General features: G+C 43.4%; 1 protein-coding gene and 1 long non-coding RNA gene across 2 annotated transcripts; both read left to right on the forward strand.

The window, feature by feature from the left end:
- Nucleotides 1–13,578: 13,578 nt before the first annotated feature.
- On the forward strand, nucleotides 13,579–17,026 carry LOC144388932 (uncharacterized). Its single transcript, XR_013453191.1, has 2 exons — nucleotides 13,579–13,715; nucleotides 16,801–17,026. It is a non-coding gene; the product is annotated as an uncharacterized LOC144388932 (long non-coding RNA).
- Nucleotides 17,027–18,626: 1,600 nt separating this feature from the next.
- Nucleotides 18,627–24,811, forward strand: LOC120834987 (inositol hexakisphosphate kinase 2). Its single transcript, XM_040203425.2, has 5 exons — nucleotides 18,627–20,164; nucleotides 22,193–22,424; nucleotides 22,533–22,693; nucleotides 22,832–23,007; nucleotides 23,105–24,811. The coding sequence occupies exons 1-5, from the start codon at nucleotides 19,951–19,953 to the stop codon at nucleotides 23,693–23,695; spliced, it is 1,374 nt and encodes a 457-aa protein (XP_040059359.1). The 5' UTR covers nucleotides 18,627–19,950; the 3' UTR covers nucleotides 23,696–24,811.
- Nucleotides 24,812–26,069: the final 1,258 nt, after the last annotated feature.

Consider the following 26,069-nt stretch of genomic DNA (forward strand, 5'->3'; position numbering starts at 1 on the left):
AATAGGGTTTTGTTTCTTTAAATGGTGCACGTCATTTACTTCTGAAAAGTTCATAATTCCTAATGCAACACAATGTTTATCTATCAGCAAATATGTTGAAGCATTATACTGTGAAAATGTTTCTTTTATGAAGCTTCAATGTTCAAATGTCAATAATGTTATTCAGCAGAAAAGGACTATAAAGGACTAGATTGTCTGAACAAAACACTTTTGCTCTTAGTAGAACTCCTCAAATTGTAACTGTAGATTTATTATATAACAGACTGTTACCATGGTACATTGTTGCAAAGGTCTGGCAATTATCCCAAACGATGATGTTCTCTAACAAACCACAGAAATAAAAAAACCTGTATGTTTCGTGGTACTGTAGCCCATAATGATGGGACGGTTACATTGACGCCTGAAGTCAAATGACGGTGGGATTTGTGACTCAGATCCAGCTCACCAGTTTCACAACCTTCTGACTCTTTATGGTCGGTCAGTGACTTACGTTTTTTTGGCAAGTGTGCGTGAGTGTAATTATATAAATGACGCTCCAGTTTATCTCCATTAGAGTGTCCCAGCAAGCAGTGCCAACGATTGTCCTGTAGCTGCTATGAACTTCCTGTATGCTGTTCAAAGAGCTTCATGTGTTCACCCGCCTCGGCCTTTCAGTCCTCCGTCCAGTGTTGTGATTAACTACTGTGAAGACTCAGATGCTGTTGACTCGGCAGATTTGTTGAGTTTGCGCGTCAGCACTGCCGAGCGAGAACAGGATGAGTGCTTTTGTTTCGCTGCAAAGACGATCACGACGGGGCCACTTCCTATATTTACTCAGCTCCGTTCCAAGTGCACTTCCTCCTTTCAGACCCGAGATTGCACTTTTGTAGCCTTCATTGTGTGCTGCCCTGAAGATGTCACGTGGCCGTTGAACTTTGGTGGGGATCCCACCAAACAAACATGAATTACAGTCGGAGAAAGTGAGAGAGGGACACACAAAGACCTCCAGAGATGGATACTGTTGCTTTCAAATGTGCTGTCATCAGGCGCCCGCTGGGGTTTCCGTGCTGCCAAAAACACAGAGCAAAACTTTCCTGGTCAGGAAAGCTGAAACGGCCTCTCAGTTCTTCCACCTGTTCCTGATAGCTTACAATCAGACAGCTACTGTAACTCACGCTTCACCATCCAAAGGCTTTTTTATGTTGTAACTGACTCATTTTAAAGGCCTTTTCTCATTGGTTTTGTACAATATTTAAAGAGGTCAAATCTATGAAGAACTCGCTACGATTATCCTGAATTGTTAACATTTCACGTTTAAGTGGTTACGGCCATAAATTTGGTCAGTGTTATAGTCTTGCTTCTCTTGACTCGGGCAGCATTCCAGTGTCTTTTCTCACTGGTTTATTTTACAAACCAAAAGCCCGTCAATTATGAGGGCTCTGAGTTGGTACATTTTGTCCATAGTTAGAATACATAACATTGCATTTCTCTTGATGGAACTCATTTTATATTGTGTTATAGGGAACGTGTTGGTGTTGCGTTGTTCAGCACTTTACCTGTCTGTGGAAACGAGCCCAAGCTGTGTAATTGACGAGGAGGACAGAAGGAAAATGAGCATTTGGGAACGCAATAACAGATCAGCTCAAAGGCTTCCTGTCAGCAAACAGCAATGAAGTAAAAGCCATTTAAGTTCAACTCCTTTTCTTCAGATGGCATCTCATTATTTTGGTCTTGGCAAAGCTTCAATTCAATGAGAATGAGAATGATAAAAATACTTTTATAATAATGAGTTAGACAAACCACTCCTTGCAGGTGAGCTGACACACCTTTGGAAAGCCGAGTAGATGCCAGAAAGTTTGTTCTGAACATTTTCTTGTGTGTTAGCCAGCTGCTGTTGGAAATGTTGAGGCCTGTAGTTGTCCTCGGGTAGAAAGCATTTAACGGGTTGTCCCTCCTCTGTCGTCCTCTCTTGTCTTTGCAGTTGTTGACGGACACCAATGAAACATGATCCAGTGAGACACGCTATAGAGGAAGAGACACAGAAGGACTTTCCCATTAACCAGTACGTTGAAGTCTTTATTTAAAGCACCCGAGTGAAGCTTTAAAGAGGTTGTAGCAATGGGGGTCACTGGATCAGGATGTTCTTTCTGTTCCTTGAGGGGTGCAGTGTGTGTTTTCACATCTTTATGGGAATATTGCCCCCAAAAAAAGAGTCCAACACAGCACTGACTCCAGCAAAACTACTTTGCAAGCCCTCATCCTGCTGCTAATCAACTGACAGTCTATAGATAAGCAATAAATGATTCCCCAAATTCCTTTGACGACAGGAAAGCTGTTCCAGCCAAGGCCGACGACACTCACTGAGACCGGGCGTAACCGGTTTAACACCTTCGGCCAGCGAGGACTCAGCACGCAGCGTTTGGCATCGCCTTCGCCATCATGTGACATCATGTGTTGTAGGACTGTCAGCACAGGTGATATGACGTTTTGTAAACACCAGGTGATACAACCACATACTTGCCAGCCTACCAATCATCCTTCTCCTTGTGTATGTTTATGCAGCGCTAATGTCATGTATTCTCCGGCCATCCCGTCTGTTTACACGGATCAGACGGCTTCTTGAGTCCGAGGAAGAAGGAAGGACTTGGCTCAGTTATGTTTGGATGAGTTTGTCATAGATTACTAGACCACACGGCAGACAGAGATACGTGAAATGAAGCACAGCGATACAGGCAACACTTCATCAAGGATTCTTTTGGTTCATATATTTTATTAATATTGGACCCTTTGAAAACGTTGATTTGATGATTCAGTTTTTAAGCTGGCAAAACACAAACTCCAACCAATAGAATTCCTGCTCCAAATGGACCTTTTGAATGTGGACTAGATCTTGATCCACTATCTTTGAAATGAGAGAAGGTCCTCCCATCTGTCTGTGTGTAGGAACATAGTTGAGCTCAATATGAGATGAGATCATTGCAATCTATTCTTGTCATTTCCCTCTTGAGCCCCCAAAACAGTCCATAGGGTTGGTATTATTATCTCTCTGAACTCATTCCATCTTTCTCTCACTGATATAGTACACTAGCGGTACTTTGGCATATAGATGGTGCGTGCTGCTGTGCAGTGTTAAGTTGCTTGTTGGATCCACTGAGCCATCACAATGTCAGAGGTTGCCAGGTGTCAGATGACCATACCGATGCTTCTCAGAACACAAGGTGAAGAGGTTAGGATGATTAAAAGCAGAGCTCAGACACTAAGGAGCCTGAGACATGAACTATCAAGTAACACCTGCGGCAGAGTAGCTACTCTGCTCGTCCTCGTGTGAACTGCAAGCATCCAGCTGTAATTTAAATGTTTGTGCAATGAATGGACTGGTACAACCTGAGCATGGTACCGTGTCTCTGTGGCTAAAATAACAAGAGTCACATGTCTTTTGTAATAAGTGGGGTAATATAAAAAATATGACATTAAAAACAAGCGTCCATAGAAATCAACAGACCTATATTTACATTTAATTTAATTTGTTGTAAAAAAGAGATAAATAATAATAGTGTAGTCTAGTTAAACTGTTCTGTCTGTGTACAGACATTTAGCATTTGGCATTTTGTCTAAACTAGATAGAGAATAGTTTCATTTGATGGGCTTAAGTTGGGAGTTATCATCAATTATAACGATGATCCATGAAGTCCATGCGGGCACAGAAGAGCCAATGCCGTGGAATAGGGGAGGGGAAAATAGGTCCCGTGGCAACAGGTTCCCATGAATACAGTGACATGTGATTCCAACCCAGTATATCACAGGACTACAATGTGATATGCTCTTAAATAGCTCTGGTCCATGCATGCCACTGAAGCACAAAAAGTTTAATATTATTGCTATTAAATGAGCCGAGTACATAATCATGATCTTCAGGAATAAGACAGCCTCACATATCTTATACATAATTGCCTCATTCAAATATCTTCTGGCCTCAGCTCAAGGTACTCAGCCACAGCAAGAACCCCGTCTCATTCTTCTTCACAAGACGCCTGCGTGTGCAGCAGACGTCAACAGTCCTCGGCTTGTGCCTACGTTTGCTACGTGTGCTGATGCTTTCAGGGGTTCTCCGTCAGCTAAGCCCTGCTGACACACCGGCTCACCACAGAAGATAAATGGTTGTTAGAACTGTTCACACACACACACACACACACACACACACACACACACAATGAGCGTTTAGTGTTTTCTAAAGTAAGGGCAAGTTGACTTGACTTTGGCTGGTAACGGGACACCTGATCTAACTTTTCATTTCAGCCATGTGTAGGAGGGACGTCGGTGAGGTATCTGTGGGTCTGACCTCATTGGGGAGGAAGGCGTGGTCATTCATTTAATATCATTTATCTTATTCCACAACGTTCAATCTATGCATCCGCAGCATGGTTCAGAGTATTTCCGGTTGTAGGACTGGAAGTTTTCTGACATGGAATAGAGGGTTTTTTATTTGGGTGCCAGGCTGGAAAATGTTCCCAGAGACGTGTGGAGAGGAGTGATTGCAAACTCTTAAAGGTTCCGTCTCAGGTCCCCCTTCCTTCCTTGCTATATTTAAGCTGTTAAAGAGCTTGTTAAGCGCAAATGTGCCGTCTTCTTTTCTGGCACAGGCCGCAACTTACTTCATTCTCTCCTACATTAGGGCTGTGCCATTTTTAGCATCATCTTGGGAGGTCACGTCCACCATCCCTCCCTCCTTGCAACACACAAGGAGATGAGTCGCTCATTTAGATTTTGTTTCCTTTTCTTACTTTCTGGGACACCTCACCTTTTGCCCAGGAAGGGCTGTCCAAGTTACCAGCTCTTTCTTTCTTTTTTTGGCAGAATACCTTTTTGAAGCGCCTATTAGAGATAATAGGTGGGAATTGAGGATTACGTTAGAAGCTGCTTCTGAATTCTCATCCACCTCGCTTCATTATCTCATGCCAGTACAGCTCGTGCTGGCATAATTAGCGTTTTTCCTTAAGCCGCGCAACCTTTGTGTTCCTGACAGCCCAAGGCGATTGGACCTACACTGGCAGTTTGTGTTGACATATCTTTTCAGAGAGTAAGCCACGTCCTGGCAGCACCCTCCCTCTGCTGCCACAGCGTTCTCCCCCAGTCTCAGAGGGGCAAAATGCCCCCCCTGCCCCATCCAATGACTTTCCAGCCACGGCCCCGTTTAATTCACCCGCTTTCTTCATTGTGAAAGTTACAGCTTTCTTCATCGTTCTTTTGTGCTTTTGTTGGAAAGCCTTTCTTGATCTCTGGGATTTACCGCTGGTGGTGGTGGGCTCCGGGGTCAGGGTTATGTAACCCGGATTATTACTTGGGACAAATTGCCTCTGGCAGATCTGAAACTACAGTACATCGGCCATAGTTTCAGACACATATCTAATGGCGCGTTTCCACCGAGAGGTATGGTACGGTACGGGTCGGGTCGGTACAGGTCGGGTCTGTTAACCATGATTTGGCGAGCGTTTCCACCGCCAACAGTAGCCTAGCCTTACTTGATAGGCGTGGTGTATTCCAGAAAGTAGTGACAACGTCACTTGATATGTGTGGTATATGACGGAAAGTAGATTGAGGTCATTCGCGCGAAAACTGAAAGCTAACCGCAAACAACAATGGAGGACATACAGCCGATCCTGTTCTTGCTTCTCGATATGTGGCTGTTTGTCAAAAGGAGACGACAATCTTTGTTTGAGCAAAGACCACGGTAAAGTAATGCTGCGCGGCGACATTGTTGCGACGGTGTTGTAGTTTAAAAATGGCGCCTCGTGTGTTGTCTTTCAACTTGCGGCACGCGCAAATGACGACACTCTTTCAACCAATCAACGTTCTGCAGTGAGTCTAGCTCCACCCTTTAGTACCAAACAACTGTGCCAGGTACCCCAACTGAAGGGTACCCAAAAAGTGGTACGGTACGGTTCGGATTTTTGGTACCATTCAACTTTTGGCAGTGGAGACACAAATAAAAGGGACCCGACCCGTACCGTACCGTACCGCTCGGTGGAAACGCGCCATAAAATGATGGTTGGAAGAAAGATCACATTATATTAAAAGCTGTATTTAAGAATGTGTTTTATTGCTGTACATGTCAGTCCGCAACCCAAAGTTCTGCAGATCTGCTGGTTTCTCCTTACTGGGAAGGACATCATGTGCTGGGTAGCAGGTGTCTACAGGTGCACAGTGACAGGACACGTGTAAATGAAAACAGAACACGTGTGCATGTTTCTATTTATGTTCGTGCGAGTGAGCGTCTGTGAACCAGGGACGGCCTTTCATGTGAATTATTTTACTATTAAGATATTTTTTTAAGCTCGTTGGCAAATTGCCAAATTGCCAAATTGTTTGTCTGTTGCATAGTAACATCAGTACGGGGATTTTCTGTAGGCTACTGAAATGCGATACGCAACTTTGGTGGCTACAACTTCTTTGTGCCGAAAGGCAGCTATTTACTTACTAATAATGTAACGGACAACCTAAAGCAATATGGTTTGCCAACAACACCCTTGAACAGTGCATTATTGACGATAAAGTACAGCCTCTCGTACCTCATTGCTTAAATGTTATTTTATATTTTTTAAATATTATTAGAAATAGGGCTGGTCTTTTATTTTTGTCTTGTATAGCAGTGTATGCATGCTCTTACCTTTACTTGTAGATTACGTTAAGTCCATTCACCTATCCTTCACAGTCTCTTTGTCTCAATAGACATTATTCCTCGGAGTCAAAGTCGTCTTTGGTCCGATTCAGACTGTAAGTTTTCAGTTATCAAGGACTGATAATGAGCACTTGACGTTCGCTACTTGACTGTTTTAGCTAGCACATGCTAACTATGCTATCAGTCTGTAATACGTGAAGAAAAACAACAGTAGAACGAGCCCATGTGCTCACACACGCCACCTTCAGGCAGGCAGAGGTACTGACTCCGCAGCAGTGACAATCAGGAAGAGGCTGCCAGTCCAGCTGCCTCCTTACTGCTTTTTAACTGCGCCGTTATGTCAGATTAGCACTAGTAGTACTAACAGCATTAGTACTAACATATGTGAAATACAGGAGCCAGGCTATGGGATGGGAGGACATGTGACAAAACAGTCTACAAGCATTACATTGGTTACATTTCTTTTCACATTTCATAATGACACAAGGGGAGGCTCCAGTGACCGCACGTCACTGATTGCAACCTACCTTTGTCTTTTTTCATTTGACGCTCTGACCTTCCCCCTTGGCATACTCTGGCCTAGGTCCTAGGACCCTCAGAATTCCCCCCGCCCCCCTCCCGCACCTTCCCTCGTCCCATCATTCCCCAAGGATTACTGGGTCTATTTTGTTTTGGCACCAGCAAGTGACAGAAAGAGCGTAACGAATGATAAGGCTGTACACTGAGGAGTTGCTCAGCTTTCTCACGGGCAAATCCATGCTGGCTGGTGTTTGTTACCCAGGATATATCTCATATATGTCAGACCTGCTTTATTAATGTGTTGGTCATCCCATCCTACCTCTAATTTTTGGAGGACTTCAAATTATTTTGTATCAACTGACACAATTGCCCCACTATTTTAGCTTTACATGACTCATTCAACCTGCACTTCTGCAGTGTATTTATTGTTTTCAAAAGTTGTATTAATAGTTACAGTCCAACTCATGCAGAGTCTTATCTGCGTGTGTACTAGATGCATACACCCTTCGTAGGTTCCTGGAGATAAGAGGTCTTGGATGAGTCCCAGTAGCAGAGTAAATGCTGTTATATCCTGCACATCACTGGTGACGCAGGACAATAATGTGTGATGTGTCATCCGCCTCTCTCCATATCTCTCTCTCTCTCTCTCCCTATCTCTCTCTCTCTCTTCAACCTTTACATTGTCATCATTGGTGTCCAGAGACACTGAAGATAGAAACTTGCCCTAATCATTTACCCAACAAATGACCTCAAACCGCTGCCATCACCACATTACCTCAGAGAACCCCTGCTGCGCAGTTGTCGCAATCACAAAATGGCAATAACACATTTGCAATCACCTCCCCCGCTTTCACACTAAAAATGCTGCAATGTGACTCTCGCATCACTGCTTTCGTGTAGGGACATTTGTCAGATCTACTGCTGTGAACCGTTTGACCTTCACAGCGAATCTATCTACTGCTGAGAATACCAATCTGCCACTTGCACAGTCAGTATTTGACCAACAAACTGTTACTCCCATTGCCATGTCCCATAGCGATGTCCCATAACCCTGTCCCATAGCCTTGTCCAATAGCCATGTCCAAAGCCCTGTCCCATTGCCTTGTACAATAGCCTTGTCCCAACTTGTCCCATAGCCTTGTTCAATAGCCTTGTACCATAGCCCTTTATCATAGCCCTGTCCCATCTTGTCCCATGGCCTTGTCCCATGGCCTTGCACCATGGCCTCGTCCCATGGCCTTGTTCCATCGCCATGTCCCATAGGCTTGTCCCATTGCCTTGTCTCATAGCCATGTCTCATTGCCATGTCTCATATCACCGGTCCGACTAACAATGAGGGAAGGTGGAAATTTAGTAAAAAGACAATACAATTTTGACAATAAAATGCACTTGGCTGGACAAATGGACACATCTATGTTTAAATGCCCATGATTTACCGGGTGTAAACCCATCAATTGATATATTGTATGTTTATTGTTTTTTACATGTATACCATTAAGGGTTTTGTTTATTGTTTATTTATTTTATGCATTTCTGAATTATCATCATTAGAGCGTCAGCAACAGTAGTATAGTAGTGCTAATAGCCATGCAAGGTCAGCCATTTGGTTCTGATTCATTATATTTATGAATGGAATCATTAAATAACAAAGGATTCTGCATCATTTAGTGTTTTCCTCTTAGAAATAGCATATGCACCTCCTCAGTATGTTTTGGGGGCTCTCCATCTCAGCTGCATCTGTATGTTTATGTCTGTCTGGTATTTTTCCACAGAATTGGTTGTGGTCTAGACAACGCGGTGGGTTTTTCATCACAATGGCTTTTTGTGTTAGGTTGTGTTCACCTACTATCCGACCTCCTTTTCTTCCTCCTTTACGCTATCACACACTGCAGCGCTGACTGTGCTCGGAAAATTCCACACTGCAGCAAAGAGAGGGGCGGCAGCCGAAAGAGAGAGGCCGACGTTGATTGGTTAAAGAGGGAAGGGATGTAAATATGCTCCAAATAAATAAATAAATCGATGAACACGTTAAGGACCGAGTAAATCCTGATGTTATAGATATAACAATGATGTGCTATCCAACATTATACGCCATGTTATAACATCTTTGTTGAAGAAGAAGGGGGAGCGGTATTTATGCAGCAAGATGGAAAGAAGTCGAGAGATGGAGGGATAGAGGTGTGAAGCTGTTAAAGTAACCTGTGCAGAAACATGCAGCATCCCTTATCATGCGCTCTGTGAAGAAGCAAAAAAATTATTAAAATGTATTAAACCTCGCTCCTATAATCACAGATTCATTTTTTATCCATTTGTTATCTAGCCTCCCCCATCCCACAGGCCGACTTCTTATAAATAACAAAACTATAGATGATTCACACAGATGTATATGATATAATAATGTAGCAGGTGCTTTCACTGAAAAACTGTATTTCTCATAACCATCATTGAACTGGCCCATTTACATTGATATTGAAACTTAAACATGCATCAAGTGACACCCACTAATCACAAACGTATTCAAAAAGTAGTCACTCTCTTTTAGCTCTGTCTTTGGTCTCCCCCAGTTTTTCCTCTACAGAGAAATATCAGGCCCTTCAGCAACAAAAGTGTGTCGCTAGGTTCACCGGCTAGTTAACTATTTCTGTCTGCTTAGCAGGCCTGTAGTAGGTTAAAGGCCTTCCCTCTCACCCGCAACATTTTTTAGCTTATTCTGGGGAATCCAGAGGAGTTCCCAGGACAGCTGGGAGATATAATCCTTCCAGCCTTTTCTGGGTCTTCCCCGAGCTCTTCTATCACTTGGGCGTTGCTCGTAAAAATACCGTATGTATGTATATGTATATATATATATATATATATATATATATATATATATATATATATATATATATGTAATAACGTAATAGGTAATAGTAAGATACCGAACCACCTCCGCTGACTCTTTTCGACAAGAAAGAGTAGCGTTTCAACTCCAAGATGTCTTCAGATGTCCAAGCTTCCAGGCCACCATACACTAATTTCAGCCGCTTGTATCCGCAACCTTGTTCTTTTGGTCATACCCAGAGTTCGTGCAACACTGAAAAGTTACACCCATATCCACAGAGGAGGCTGCTACAGTAGGCGATTATCCTAAATTCAAAGTAAACGTAACTCACACAGGCTCAAACAAACAAAAGTGACATGGAAACACACTCTGATCCAAATGTAACAGACGTCACGATGCAACAAATCATTCAAAGTGCTTCAGGGATCTGCTGCATACAGATAGATTCCAAACAACGGCCCTAATGCATTATTGACCAACATGAGACGATTTGCATTTTTGTCATGTTCTGTGTGAAAGGCCCTTCATACAAATGTTGTTTTAGACTTCATTTGATTTGAGTGACTCATGGCTGCAGGGAAGTTCTGGTCTGCTCTTTAAATGGGCATTTTCAGGTTTGTTCAGAGAAATCCCAAAACCTTTTTGTAATGCAACTACAGGAATACGTAGCTGAGCACTAAAATATAATGTGGGATATCTGCAGGTGTATGTCTCAAACTGTACAGTTTATCTTAGTCATCTTATTTCAAGTGGGTTTTTTGTGCGAAATTCTTTCAGATACACTTTTGGGCAACACTACAAAACAAATTATTTATATACAGGAGCCGCATCTAAGAGACCTGAGTTTACTAAACAACTAAAATGTGCCAAATACATCTTTTATATATGTAACTAATGTTCGGCACAATTCTTTAATGAGAAATGAAAGGTTTGATAAGAGCTTTTTTAGTCCCTGAGTGAGAGTGAGTATGTTACCAGATCCAAAATGAATGTATTATTCACATAATTAGAATGCCACTCACCCTCCTAGTTTACTGCTGTAAATTATTAAAATATCATTCTTCTTCTGAAACTTAAACAATCACTTATTACAGTTAACAAACAAAACAACAAACTGAATCGGTCTCAGCCTGTTAGGAAATCTAACAATTTTAATATGTATTGATGTTATGGTGTAACTTTCATCTGGTTGTTGTCTGGAGAGTACTAAATATCACTTTAAGTTCTCCTGTTCCCTTCTAGTACATGTGTGGAGAAGCCCACACAAAGTAGTGTTCAGTCCAGGCTTAGTTAAGCACTGAAGTATTTTAACTTGTTTACGTTCTTGTCCCTCATAAATTCTGAGACACGGAGATTCTAAGTAATGTAATTCCAGGAACTCCACCTCTGCTTTTGGATCCGAAATGGTACTTTGTGAAAGGCAAGATATCTCTCCCATCACTCCACTGGAACTCCTTCCTGACAGTTGTCCTGGGAACACATGAAGCCAGACCCCTCTCTTCTTCCCAACTCAACCAGAAAACCTTTGGACGGGATTTTTTAATAGAAAATAGATGATGTGAATGTTTTTTGGCAGTGAGTCCCCCAAAGTCAACAGAACCATCTGGACAGTGTAAGCAACCCATGGCAGGGCTCAGCAAAGGCACAGTGGCTGCCGTTGGCGGTATAGGTCTTTGCGTTGTGAGATTAGAAAAAAAAACGTTCCAGACGGTCAGACGGTGACTACATCAGCAGAAACAACAGCTTCCAAGACTAAAATGCTTTTGATAGTCTCAGATATTGTAGTTTCTCACCACAACAGCACTAATCACTGGTATTGAAGAACTGACCTGCCAGGGCACAAGTTAAAATCAAACTGGTGTGGCAGTCAGGTTTATCTGTGTAGGAGTCATAGTGACAATTGTGGTCCACATTAAGGGAGTCCACATGCCAAAGCAGTTTCGTATTAACTGAAAGTTGCAACTACTGTAGTCTGCACAAACGAATGCCTTGTGGGAATGGAGATTAGGGAGCTAACTATATGTCCCATGCAGGAACACAAAATTGTTTTGTGGACTTGTGCTTATCTCAAGTTTCACTTGAAAACCACCTAAAAGAACAAGCCGTTTAATTCAAAACACAACACTTGTATTGTTGCCAGTTGCACATATAGCAGTCTATTTTTTGCAGCTCTCGGATATTTAGCAATTTGAGCAAATTTATGATTCGCTGACAGATTTATTGAACTTGGAGGCAGTGATTCCTTTTTAGAACTGATGTTTTGTACGGACCTAGAACGGTGGAATGCAGCTCCCTCCCTTTCTTTGGAGCATGTGGACATATCATACACATTGCAGCGCTAGCTAACAGTCTCCATACCCGTTGGATAGTGAAATAGGTCGTGGAATCAAGGATTGTGTTCTTGTGTGCAGGGCTACCACCTCTGAACAGCCTGTACTCAGTGTCAATATAATGTCATGTGGTTTAGATATAGTCACACTGAATACACTGGACTATTACATAACACACCGGGAGCACAAAGGATCTCCATTCCCTCAGAAACATCTGCACATGCACATACGTTCAAGGTCTCATGTTCTCAAACACACACATACACACCCGCACACACAAGACTGATATGTGAGGAAACTCTAAAAAGCTCTGACATCTGCAGACAAAAACAAGAACTCGCTCTCTCTGTTCAGCCAAGTGAGGAGGAGTCTTTTTCTGACTTTTAACAACATGTTTACCACATGTTTCCTGAGCGAAAAAAAGAGAAGCAGTGTACACTTCAGTGAAGACACTGCGGTAAGGACATTAAAGGTCATGACCTTTCTATCTAAAATGATCTTAGTTGCATTTTTAGACAAATTATTTTTCAGATTAGATTCAACTTTGTTGTCACTGCACTTTTAGCATCCAAGGAAAGCAGATAAAGTGCAGAGAATATCTGTTTTGCTTGGTTGAGCAAAATAACAAACCCTAAGCCACCATTGCATCTAAATTACAGGGACAAGCGGTACACTATCCCACACGCTAAACGCAACCTCTGATTAACTACACCATGCATTTAATCCTTTACAGTACGGATTGAAACAATTAAATAGAATAGATTTGAGTCTCTAGGAGTTTAGCTACGCTGCAGTGGGGGATAGGAGTCCTGCTGTTCCCCAATGCCATGCCATTTTAAAGCTCGCCTCTGCTCATTCGTTTGAGCATCTGAACCATGAGTCGTTCCATATGACCCAGGGAGCATGCGTGTGAGTGAAAATCAAAATATTATGGTTCTAGATTTTGGCAGTTTTAAGAGCCACGTGACGTCGTGAGTTCCACGGGAGGAACAGTGGGAGTGGTTTTGTTTATATAAATAAAGCTTTTTTTCCCTCACTCCCTCCATGTTTTGGTCATATGGAAATCATCAGTGTACAGTGAGCTGCAGGGAGAAATGCAGAGCTGCAAGACCAGCATACACTCTCATGGTTAAAATCATGCAATTTAGACTATTTTATAACATTGTTAACCTTCCTCCGTTTACATTAAACACACAGGATAGTTAGTGAGCCTAGAAAGCTGCAGGGAAAATAGCCGCTGGTGCTTCTCCCTGCTGTAATACAAACTGCCCAAGAGGTTAGAGTTCTTTTGTTTTTCAGTCTCCACCCACTGAGCTTTTTTTAGGCAAATGCACACCCGTTACTCTGTTAATACGCTGAATGAGTGCTGTTGCACCACCACAAAACCAAAGTGAGTTTGTGCATGTTCTTTTTCACTTATTTGATCTTTGCTAGGACTAGCAAATAGTTTGGCTCTGTTGCCTGAGTTGAGAAGCACAGTGGCTGCTTGGCTTAGAACTCCTTGTTACCCCAATGCTGCTACTGAAATGCTCAGATGTACATTTACATGTACTTGTACATAAGGATAGAATATATTGATTTACTCATTTTTATGGAAGAGTGCCCTGTGATTGTACTGCTTGAATTTGTCCTTGTGTTTTGTATTCATGTGTACAAAAAAATGGTAATTTTGAGTTAACATCTTGCTTTACCCTCATGTGTGCGGTGTATGTGCACGTGTATCTGTTACTCTCAGGCTGCAGCCTGCTACTAATAGTGGAGGTGTTGACGGCTGCTTGAGTGTGGGTACTGTGAGAAGTTACAGAACCAGGATAACTGTGGTGGGACGGAGGCTTATTTGTGATCAAAGGAAGAAAAATCTGTGGTCAGACTTTCTTTGGCCATCCTACTTTTGTGTAATTTGTTTCTGCTTGTTTGACTCTTTTTTATTAAAAAAAACAAGTAGCAGAATGTTCATTCAGATAATGTAAATGGGTACGGTTTGAGAGGGTGCGGGGGGGATAATTTGGCCCGGTGTATTTGTGTAAAACTATGCCAGCAGAGTGACAGGCCCCCCAAACGGAAACCATGGCGACTATATATAACCTGCGGCTGGGATGGTATGTGTCCTGGTCAGGTGTACGTGAAGCATGAAATAAAGGACTGATAGAAATTAAAGGCTGCGTTGACTGGCGTATTAGTGCATATCACACTGTGTGGTACCATTACACCTCTCTGGCAATGGAGACCACAAGCCAATAAAAGCCTAGATATCTCTACCCACACTGTTCATACACACGCTGTCCTCTGGAGACCGTTCCCATGGGGATGTGATAACAAGGATTGAGTCACTGGGTGGGGAAACTGGGCCATCACACTAGTAAGTTAAACACGTTTCATTATTTCCAGCTCAGGCATGTGAGCAATGGCCCACAGAAAGGCAGCTGCCAGCAAACGTCAAACTCACAATTTGCTTTCCTTACGATGCAGTGTGAACTGTAGGTTCACAAACAGATATGCTTTGTAGACTTAAGCCAATCAATCAGCGGCTTCTTTCAAAGTGAGTCAGAGTCTAGCTTTTTGCTTAGTGACAGGGTGAAAGTGTCAAGCTGATACCGTGGTATTATCTCCAACAACCTAAAGAGGCTGCAGCGACTTTAAACACTACAATCGTCTGGTATCAGAGCCTCTCGTTACTGCCCTCATTTATCTCTGTCACTTGTTGGGGGCTTTCCTGCCCCTGCTCGATACAGCCAGTTCAGTTCGTTTTGGCTCAATTCCATAAGGTTGTGTATGTCCTCAACTTTCACTGAAAGGCACACAACACGGAGTAGATAACACGGCTTGTTTCGAGGTATCAGTGTTTCCAAGTGTTTCCTTCTCACTGGAATATTGAGTTACTCAAATCGTTGATAAGGTTGCTCAAATGTATCTCCAATTCTCCCTCAACCTTTGATCTAGAGGAAGTTGGTTTATTGGGATTAGTCAGCTCTTCCCCTCCAGCCACAGGCCACAGGCCACAGGTGTTACAGAGATGTGCTGCAATTTCATGGGCTTCAGGAAGGCATTTGAGGAATGTGTCAACTCACTTGACAGACCTGAAGTTGTGCGTGCGTTTAGGCCGTTGTTGAGAAAGTAAGGAAAGCTATCACCAATGATGTTGACACTATTACAGACGTATTGAAATCAATGTTCACATTATTAGATTTGCTGTGGTTGGGCAGTTCTAACACAGCTGGCATGTTGTGCAATTTCTATTCATTTTAGTTTGTTTATGTTTTTAGACAGTTTTATAATTTTTGTTTAATCATTTTGAAAATGATAATGAAACTGGATGATTGGTCAGCATGTGGTAGTGCCTGTCCATTGTTTCACTCTCCAGCATCTGCTTTTATAACCCTCACCAAGTAAACAATATATTGTAGTTCCTTGACTCATTGACGCAAGAGAGTTTATTGCCAATCTGCACGTTCGGATGTTCACAGGAAAATGTTATTGACCATCTAAATAGGAGGTCTGATGGTTTATTTACTCTTTGTATATTGCCCTGATTCACGTTTTATGAATGTACCATTTTCCAAAGAGCCGCATTGCTGTCTAAGAATTACAACTGCAATTTCGACACGAGCGACGTGGGTGCTGGTGGAGATTTCATGTAAACAAGGCGGTCCTTGAGTTGGCATCGAGTGTCAGAGTGGCAGCAACGCTCCCGTTACAAGAGCATCCCTTGCCTCAGTGACGCAGCGTTCAGGCCCTTCCCCTTTCTGAGGCAAGCTCTCGTACACACCCATGTTTCACTTCCTCACGTGTCTGAGAGTGAGGGGGAGGGCTTGTGAATGCACTGAAAAATGGAATGTTGGTTGAATAACACTGTTGCCAATACACGGCCATACATCACATGTTGAAAAGAAGGCCAGTTTCAAAACATTTTCAAAATGTTCTTGGCCTCAGGTGATACACTGTAACAAATTTCTGTAAATTTACGGTGTATTTCTAACGGTATCTTACTGTCACTTTTATCCAAAACGTCCATGGTTTGACATAATTTTATGTGGAGTATTTGGGGGTTAGGTGTCTTGCTCAGAGACACTTTGACTTGGCATAGGGAGCAACCAGGATTCAAACCACCAACCTCGCGCTGCACAGCACACCCTCCCTATCCCATGCGCGGCCATCGCAGTCATTTCAGTGGCCGGAATGTAAAGATTGTAAATATTTGTATTATTGAAAGTGTTCATTGCCTAAAAGTAATTTGAGTGTCAATCGTGACGTCAGACGCATAGTCTCAGTTCATCCAGAACACCTGTGCAGTTCGACATTGGAGGAGTTTCTCATTGCCTCGTCTCTCCAAGTAACATTGGTGGTGTTGAAGTGTTATTTGCCTATCATGATTAACATTCTCCTTCCTTGCATCTTGTTGTCTTCCTCATCTTTGACATTTTAATATTTTACCAATGACAGTGTTTCTAAACATTTTATTTTGGTTTGTTTTACAGTAACCACTGGATTAAGGACGCCAGCCGTTTGCTGTGGTCAATTGAAAGTGTTCCATAGCGTATTATTGCAGTTAGTTTACCTTGTTCCTAATAATTTTATGATTCATTTTTTATTCATTATTCATTATTGTACACATGCGGCATATTTTATGTTTTGTTCTTGGTTACAAATATCTAACATTTTTGTCTTAAGGCATCTAATAAACTGCAACCACTATGACCGAAATGAGTTTGGTTGTCTTTCTTTAATTTGTGGGGAATTAAATGCAAAAGTATACGGTTATAAGTAAACGGTAACATTCTGGTATTTATAACACAAAAACAGTAATCCTATGGTAACAAACTGTAATCCAATGTACGGCAACATACCGTATATTATGGTAGGGCACTGTAAATAAAACTGTAAGTTAGTAGTGTCGACTGCCAGTAAATTGCAGTTAATTCACAGTAAAATTGGTTCAAGTTTACGGTAACATACAGTAATCCATTATACGGTAACATACTGTATTCTACGGCAGTGTACCATAAAAAACAGCAAATTACTGCCAGTATTTTACTGTTAATTTACGGTGACATTTTTCAGAGTGTAGTAACCAGGTGAACGAGACAATAAAACTGCTTCTACACTGTGACTTGATCGGAGGTGTTTTCAAATAGCATTCAGTTGTTTTACTAGAAGGTCAGTACATTGTGGGTCAGTTAGGACAGGATCAATAAACGGTATCTGAAGAACTCAATTGAAATTGTAATACATGATCGATAAAGAGAACCAGGCACGCAGCACAATGTTGTGGCTGTGATGGGTGCCAGCGGAGTGTCCATTGCATTTGATTCAAAATACGAAGAACACCTTTTATTGTTACATTTTTTAAAGTGTTGATTTATTTGTTCACGGCTTCCAGAGGCTTTCTGCTTGGTCTCCGTTGGGCGGACTTCACAATGACTCCTGTGTTTGTAGAAGGCCACTGATGTACAATGGGCGCGGAGGAGGCTGTTGGACGTTGCCTCGCGGCTGTGTTTGATAGCCGGATTGAGGGCCCCGTGGTGCAGCCTGGGTTCTTTTGTCTCTGGGTACGGACCCATGACATGTTAGGGGAAGCCGTGCTGAGCTGACATAACACTGACCCATCAACGAGGCTCTGGTGACTCTGCTAGAAAGTCGGCAACTCGTGCACATGAACAAACTCACTTTCTTGTATCTTTTATACTGGAACTATGATCTTAGTGGGATTTGTAGAGTAATGGAACAAGGTGCACGGGTTTATTCAGTTTCAAGATTAGAAGAAGAATGTTTGCTGTGTAAATGTGTTTTTTCTGTGTTGAAGACATCTTAGGAAGATACATTTTTAATCAGATCTCTAGTCTTTTTAATATCTGACCGGACATCCTGGACATTCCGAAATTTAGAGCACAGACAGTAACACATGCAATTATCGCAGAGTTGAGGCCCACTACATATTTGCAATCACACAAGTAAATCCTTCACACGGTAACATGACACGGCTACGGTTGTCTTTCCCCAAAAATGGACTGCCGTGAATAAGGGTTTTAGATTTAGTATTGTTCTGTTAATCCTGGGATCAGAATGTCTGGGAAGACCAGTGTGTACCTCCCAACACACACACACACACATATTGTTAGACAAACACTCTCGCTTCTCTTTTTTTGTTCCTATCCACATTTCACACCAGACCACCAGGGAGTCCTTACCTGTGAAACCAGTGGAAAGAGAAGAACGGGTGCCCTGTTCGAGTGCTGATCATTTAATCCCCTCCCTGCCTGGCCCTGGGATCCTTTCTTTCCATTTGTAATCGCAGTGCTGAACTAGAACATCAGAGATTAGTGCATGATTAGGATGTCTACTGACCTCGGCTTGCCCACGGCCCCTCAGCTTTATCTCGTCTGGCACCGACTCATCAGGGTGAGTGCCACTCGTGAACACATTTCCACGGCTGTTTTTGCTAATATTACTCACAACCTCCTTAAAGATCTCACATCTAAAAAATATTTTTTCTCAAATGAATTTAACTGGCCTATAAAAAAAGTTGAACATGGCTCAGCCGATGCCACAGTACAGTGTTTTGTATTTGGGATCGACATACATTAGCCAGTCAAACCCGTGTTGGGGGCACATTCTGGTTGAAAACCTGTACGGTGTCTTCTGTCCGCTTTCCATTGTTAACTTCTCTCTGTTGCAATTATAGGGGGAACATCTTGCAGCCATAACTTTCCCAGAGATGTATGTTTCTGCCTCATAGTAGGATAAAATGAAAACAAGGGAATCTTTCTATTTCATATGATGTGAACATGGCATTAGTCTCTAAATTAATGTCTGTCTTTTTCTGCAAGTAAATATGCCTCCCGTCTATAATCCCACCTAAACACCCATCAGGTGTGCTGAGACGTGAAACCAAAAGCCGTTATGGTATTTCCAAAAACCAATGCCTTGTGTGCAGTTTCGATTTCCTTCTTGCCATTTGAATTCTCTGCAGCCATTTCATGTCGCAAGACTGCGATTACACGGACAATGAAACCCGCAGTCGATTTAAGTCGAGTACATTGAGAAAAAAAAAATGTCCTCGGCGAGTGTTTTGTTTTTGTCGAGTATTTTTCCTGCTCACCCCTCCCCCCGTTTTCGCTCCTTCCTCTTTGTTTGCGCGATCTGCTCGAGCCCCTCTCCCCTGCCCTGCCTCCTCCCAGCGACAGATCCGGCTCTATGATTGGCCAGTCGCGGGTTAGAGGCGGGGCTTGCTGGCTGTTTGTGCTTGTCTTTGTAGCTGGAGGATCAGTTCAGGCGTCACTTTCGTAACGTCCTCACGACGGGAACGGCCGTCGAATTAAAAACGTTTAAATCTGCATAAGTAGCCGTTAATTACACATTAAAACAACGGGGAATATCCCAAAAACAGCGGAGGAGTTTATACAATGTGTTCTCCTTAAAGGAATATAGTGGAAATAAGGGTTTTCGTCGTTGGCTCCGTCCTTCCCGTCCAGCCCTTTGTTTTTTTTTCTTCTTCGACCGCTGTGCTTGTGGAGGCTAACAAGCTAACGGAAAAGAGCTCGAGGATAGGGAGCCAAACGAGCGGCCGAGCCTCTTGCCCCCCGAGCGACGTGGGTCCCCCCAGCTCAGTTGTCCGATGCGGAGTGAGGATGAGTCCCGCTCTGGAAGCCCTCATGCAGGCGGACGGGACTCCGTATCCCGGAAAAGGGGTGATGCTTGAGCCTTTCGTGCACCAGGTGGGAGGCCACTCCTGCGTGCTGCGGTTCGGGGAACAAACAATATGTAAGCCCCTCATACCCAGAGAGCACCAGTTCTACAAGAGCCTCCCCCCAGAGATGAGGAAGTTCACCCCTCAGTATAAAGGTAAGACCCCCGATCTGCTGAGCTCGGTTGATCGGTTGGTAATGTTAGCAAGCTGTAACCCCGGTTTACTTCTCTGTGTGCCAAAATTAACACGCCGTTCTTTGCTGAATTTAATATTAAATGTATCAAATCGCGAGGATATTTTTTTTTACGTGGGTTAAGTGAGGTTTTGATGAATTGCTGCGAGCGCGCATAGAACACAACGTGCACCACACAACACTCAAATATGTATTTTGATACATTTGTATTTATATTTTTGGTCGAGCCTCTTTTTAAGTGACCATATCACATGGCATGTTGGAGCAATGCAGGTGCCTTGGTGTGGTCCTGTGATAGAGGTAAGACACACTGGCACCTGACCCACCGCCCCAGTAATCGCAGTGTGGGGGTATTTAAATCCAGCCAGGAAGAGGGGGGGTTGGAGATCGTAGAGCTCTTCTGGAGTCTGTGACAAAGTATGTCCTTATAGCGGAGCACATTTGAAAGGGCATTAAATAAAGATACTTCAGTAAGATAATGGAACTTTGTTAAGCAATGGTTCAGTGCGGAAGGGTTCAATTCAAACCTAGACATCAAAGCCACATTTAACAACCACAACTTTTGAACCTAATAAAACGACACTCACTGATAGGGATCTGCAACTCAGACAAAATCCTAAATATTTTATTACAACCAATCGGGCTATAAAAACATTAAGATTATGCACCGATTGTGAACACGCATGTTCCCACGGTAACTGAGGTGTTTGGTGGTGACTGCGCAGCTCCCACTGGCACCGCACCGTCCACGAGGAAGGAGCATGCCGGTGACGTCATCAGTCAGGGCCTGGGCGGCGGAAGAAACGTGCCCGCTGGGCCCTCTGCGTCACCGTGTAGCGCTCAAACACCAACGCCTTTACACTTGTTTTACAACATTCGCTCTTTTGTCTGAGGTTGTTCTCGGGCTAAATTATTTTTTTAATTCCCTGCTATCCAATTACTGTTTTTTTATTTTTATAAACGTCTACTTGTGTTGTTGGGTGCAAAGTGTTCCGTGTATCTGCTACTTTTTTCTCTCGGTCACTTTCGTTCACTTCCTTCCTTCCTTTATTCCTTCCTTCCTGTCTGAGGTTTATCTTTATCTGCAGCTGTGATGTTTATTCTCAGTGCTACACCTCCCCCACCCTGCACACACAGGTCCTTTTAGGGACTTTTATCAGGGACAGGGGGGTCTAGTGTGGTGCCTGGATGATGTTATAAAATCATCATTGGCATTAAGGTAGACATGTTTAGTGGTCATTGAGGTGATTGTAGCCCTTCAACCCGTCTCTCCTATTTTGAGTTGGAGAAATGGGTTGATACTCAACAAAAAAAACCCTGCAAATATCTTTTAAATGTTCTTGTTTCATTCAAGGCTGTATTATGAACTGTGTAAAAAAATCGACACAAAAAAACACTCATTGTCACTGAATCATGGTTACGTACTTATCATGTCATGTAGATAAGCAACTCTTCTGCTTGCTGTCATGTCACTGTATGATGTTTTATGTGGAAAGAGAACTGTACTTCATTTTCTCATGTCATTTCCTACTGTCTGAAACTGTATAAATACTTATTGTGTGTTTCATAAGGATGTTTAGAAATTGCTTAATAAATTTCCTGCTGAGTTTGACAACTTTCAGACTTGTGTGGTATTTTGTCTCTGGTTTCCTCAATAACAAAATTATAACCTATTATTTGTACTTTTTCTGTTTTGTCATATGTTGCCTGTGATAATACCTGCTCTCATTGTTAATATCCTACTCTTCACTTCCATCTGTCTGTCCCATCTATGGTCTGAACCGGCATGTGGAGATGTGAACATGATGATGGCTGTATGACTGGGTCTTTGTGGAAGTGTTTCAATGTGAATTAAAAGAGATTGCGCAAAGCATGATCACTGTACTAAAAACATTTTTTTAGTATGTTTACCAAATGTAATAATTAACATAATAAAGTCTGCTTAACCATTTGGTACTCATGACCACTCTCTGGTTCTCCCCCCTCTCAGGTGTAGTGTCAGTCAGTTTTGAAGAAGATGAGGAAGGGAACCTGTGCCTCATCGCATACCCCCTCCACAGTGAATCTGGGGACCTAGAAAACAAAGATCCCTCTGCAGACTGCGAGCCCAAGAGCAAGATGCTGAAGTTGATCAACAAGAAGCAGTCCTCGCTGCTGGTGGAGAACGAGAACTACAGCAAGGACCGAGCTCGCCACAGCCGGAAAGAAGACAAAATGATGAGGTGAGGATGCTCGTCCCAACACCGCGTCACTTCATAACCGATGAGTCTTCATCGACGCATTCTGTAACACCAATGTTGCGCGTCTTTTCTCTTTCGTCACTTGTGCAGTTACAAACGTGATGAGATGCAGCAGCAGGCCGAGGTTCTCTACTTCAGCCTGGAGAAAGGCAACGTTGTGCCACAGATCAAACACAACCCCTGGAGTCTCAAGTGTCACCAGCAGCACTTGCAAAGGATGAAGGAGAACGCAAAGCACCGCAACCAGTACAGTATCCTTTCACGAGTACACGGCCGGCATTTGGTGTCTCTGTGTGCACTGAAGCAGACGGATGGGTCTTAGACATTAATATAAACAGTTAGTTTTAAAGGTCTTTGGTTACCGTGTGATCCTTAACCCCCCTTGACAGAATTTATTCTTCTGGAGAACCTGACCTGGCGCTACACTGTACCGTGTGTCCTGGACTTGAAGATGGGAACCCGCCAACATGGAGACGATGCATCAGAGGAGAAGAAGGCCACTCAGATCCGCAAGTGTCAACAGAGCACATCTGCTTCTATTGGAGTGCGACTTTGTGGCATGCAGGTACAGCGGAGATGCAACACACCTCCTTTGGCATTGAAACGTTTTTGTATTGGCTACGCGCCGAGCCCGAGCGCTCATGTTTCTGTGTAACCTGCAGGTGTACCAGTCCGACTCAAGCCAGCTGATGTTCATGAATAAGTACCACGGCCGTAAGCTGACTCTTGACACTTTCAAGGAGGCTCTCTATCAGTTCTTCCACAACGGGTGTCGCCTTCGCCGGGAGCTGCTGTCCCCGGTGCTGCGCAGACTCCGGGAAATGCAAGCGGCCCTGGAGTCCTGCGAGTCTTACCGCTTCTACTCGAGCTCCCTGCTCATCATCTACGATGGAGACCCTCGAAGGACGCACACGAGACCCAGACACCGTGGAGGCGAAGAGGGTGACGAGGATGAACCGTCTGATGAAGAGGAAGAGGAGGAGCCAGAGGAAGAGGAGGATGACGAGGAAGAGGAGGGGGCCTTTGGTTTCCCTCGACCTTCCTCTGCAGGCAGCAGTCGCTCCTCCTCCTCTGGCACAGGAGAGACCAGCAGCCCCGCGGTGGACGTGCGCATGATTGACTTTGCTCACACCACCTGTCGGCACTATGGAGAGGACAGCGTGGTGCATGAAGGCGAGGACAGTGGCTTCATTTTTGGCCTCCAGAACTTGATCAACATTATCTCTGAGCTGGAGGATCACAGTACTGACTGATGCCGGGCTGGAGCCAACACGGTCTAAATTTCCAGGGTGGGACGAGCTCGTCGACCTGAAACCCTGCTACTCCAAGGTGCATCGCCCTCACGCCTACGTGGACGTCTGACCTTCAACCGCTTGGAGGGAACCTCCGACACCTCGGGGTCAGAAGGGAATGGCGCGTGATTGTTTACGCGCGCTCTCTCAACCCGACAGAGGCGAGGGCGCCCTGCGTCCTTACTTGCACTTTTCTCTTTCTGGGACTTGCTCCTTCTCTCTGTCAGACATAGCAGGAGAAACGTTGTATGAGGCCACAGACGTTCAACAAACACAGGGACTCCTGTAGCATCCTGGGACCCTCCACCTCCCCGGCCCCTTTCCTCTCTCCTCCTCTGGTACAGACGAGTTTCTTTATTGTGGAGTTCTCTCTGAGAGAGAGCGTGAGAGCGCGGCAGAGTAAACGAAAGCTCAAGTGTAGTTGTCCGACATGGTGCTTTACCTGTGATGTGACATTTGTTTCGGTTTATTTTGGATGAAGTTTGGACTGCCGGTCCTGCATAGCACATTACTAGTGGGAAAGTTGACTGTACAAGCTGACCGTGGCTGGCTAGGTCAGTAACTTGAAATTTGAAGCTTCGGAGAAGGACATTTCTTTCTTTCTTTTTTATTGGTGTCCCCCCCCAGACAACAAACATGGTTTGTGTCCACCAGGCACTTGTAATTTACACATGTTGGTGGAAGAACAAGATTGTATTGGTCAAGACAAAAGGATTGGCCTTTTTTCAATAGTTTGTCTCCCCTGTACTTTTTTGTTTTTGCCTACAAACAAAAGACTTTTGGAGAGGGTAATATCTTTGTTTTGTCTCTGTGCTTGTTTTTGTCTGATTTTTTTCCTCTTCATTCCTGAAACTTTGACTAAACAAAGAATATATTAATTAAAAACACTAGCTACAAAGACTATATAAAGATTATTTATTTGAAGGGATTGTAAAAAAGAAGCCGCTACATTCCATACCACCACTCTATCCGTTCTGATACCAACTTTGATTTATTCTACTATTATAGACGATGGCTCTCTGTAAACCTGTGTGTTAACAATGTCTTGAGAAATAAAGGCATTCATTTGTTATAACAGCTTGTGTCCACATGGTGTTCATTTATGCATACATATGTCTATTAAGACATTATTCACTTAGTTTCTACTCTTAACAAATGGACACAGGGGTCCAAGGCATCTGATTTCTAACCAGATTAAGATTCGAGCTTCACTGAACCACATCTGTGTGAATCTTTAGATCGATCTCAATGCTTCACCTGGCAGAAGAAAGCTCCCTTTACATCCTCCAGAGGAGAAACGGTTGTCTACTTGCTCTTCTATTTAAAAAAAAAAAAAAATGTTGCTTCTTGTGCTGCCTGTGCAGCAAGATGAAATGATGAGTCAGCCAAAACCACTTTCTGCGCACTGAGGATGTTTGAGGTTGATGTATGTAATCTAAAAGGAATAAAAACGCTTTCTCTCTGAGGTGATGTTGGTGTGAAGGACGTTCCTTAGCAGTGGGAGCTGAAGCTGTTTGCGTCTTTTGGGTAATTTTAAATACTTAAGACAAAATCTCTATGCAGGAAAGTCTCTACCAAAGGAACAAGCTTTCCCCTCAGGGTTTACTTTATTGTTTGCAACGTTGCAACGATAACGTCATACAAAGGTTGTAAACCTCATGTTGCCTGCTTCCTCAAGGCCGGTGTTCATTATTAAGCGGTTGAGGACTTTTGGCCTGGTTCCCGTTCGGCGGTGACATCGGTGACTGATCTGCACCGGGCCTCAGATTATACACTTAAACCCTAAAAAACTTCCTGCTGAGCTGTAATGCTAAGCTGAAAAAACATGCGAGTTGTTAGCCGACAGTCAACACATCCCAGGCAGCATCCTCGGATGACCCGCTATTTTTTTCAACCAGCTGGACCCTGATCCCTAAACTCCCCGGTTAAACGAGTGCACGGCTGTAAGTCCACAGTAGCACTGATAGAACGCTGCGTCACCATTCAGAAACTTGGCACACCTGCTTTACACAAAGGGTGGGGTTGTTGGTGACATTTCCAAGCGCTGGGCGATGACGAGATACAGCGGTACCTTCCTGGTTTCATACCAGCGCTATTGTACGACATAAAGGAGAGTGTAAATATCACACGCGTTGTCAGATCCACAGTCGACTTAACTGGGACAGACTGACTCAGAGTCTTCAGATGACCCACATACTCCGACTTAGTGTGCAACAGTATGTTAGTCTTTTATTCTCTTTTTATATATTGTTCTTTATTTGTGAAAAATAAACTGCACAGTATGTGCAGAGCAAAGGATAAAGTCCATGTAAGCTTAAGCATATTGTGACATTCG

The sequence above is a fragment of the Gasterosteus aculeatus genome, chromosome 17, assembly GCF_964276395.1.
Source record: "Gasterosteus aculeatus chromosome 17, fGasAcu3.hap1.1, whole genome shotgun sequence".
NCBI lineage: Eukaryota > Metazoa > Chordata > Actinopteri > Perciformes > Gasterosteidae > Gasterosteus > Gasterosteus aculeatus.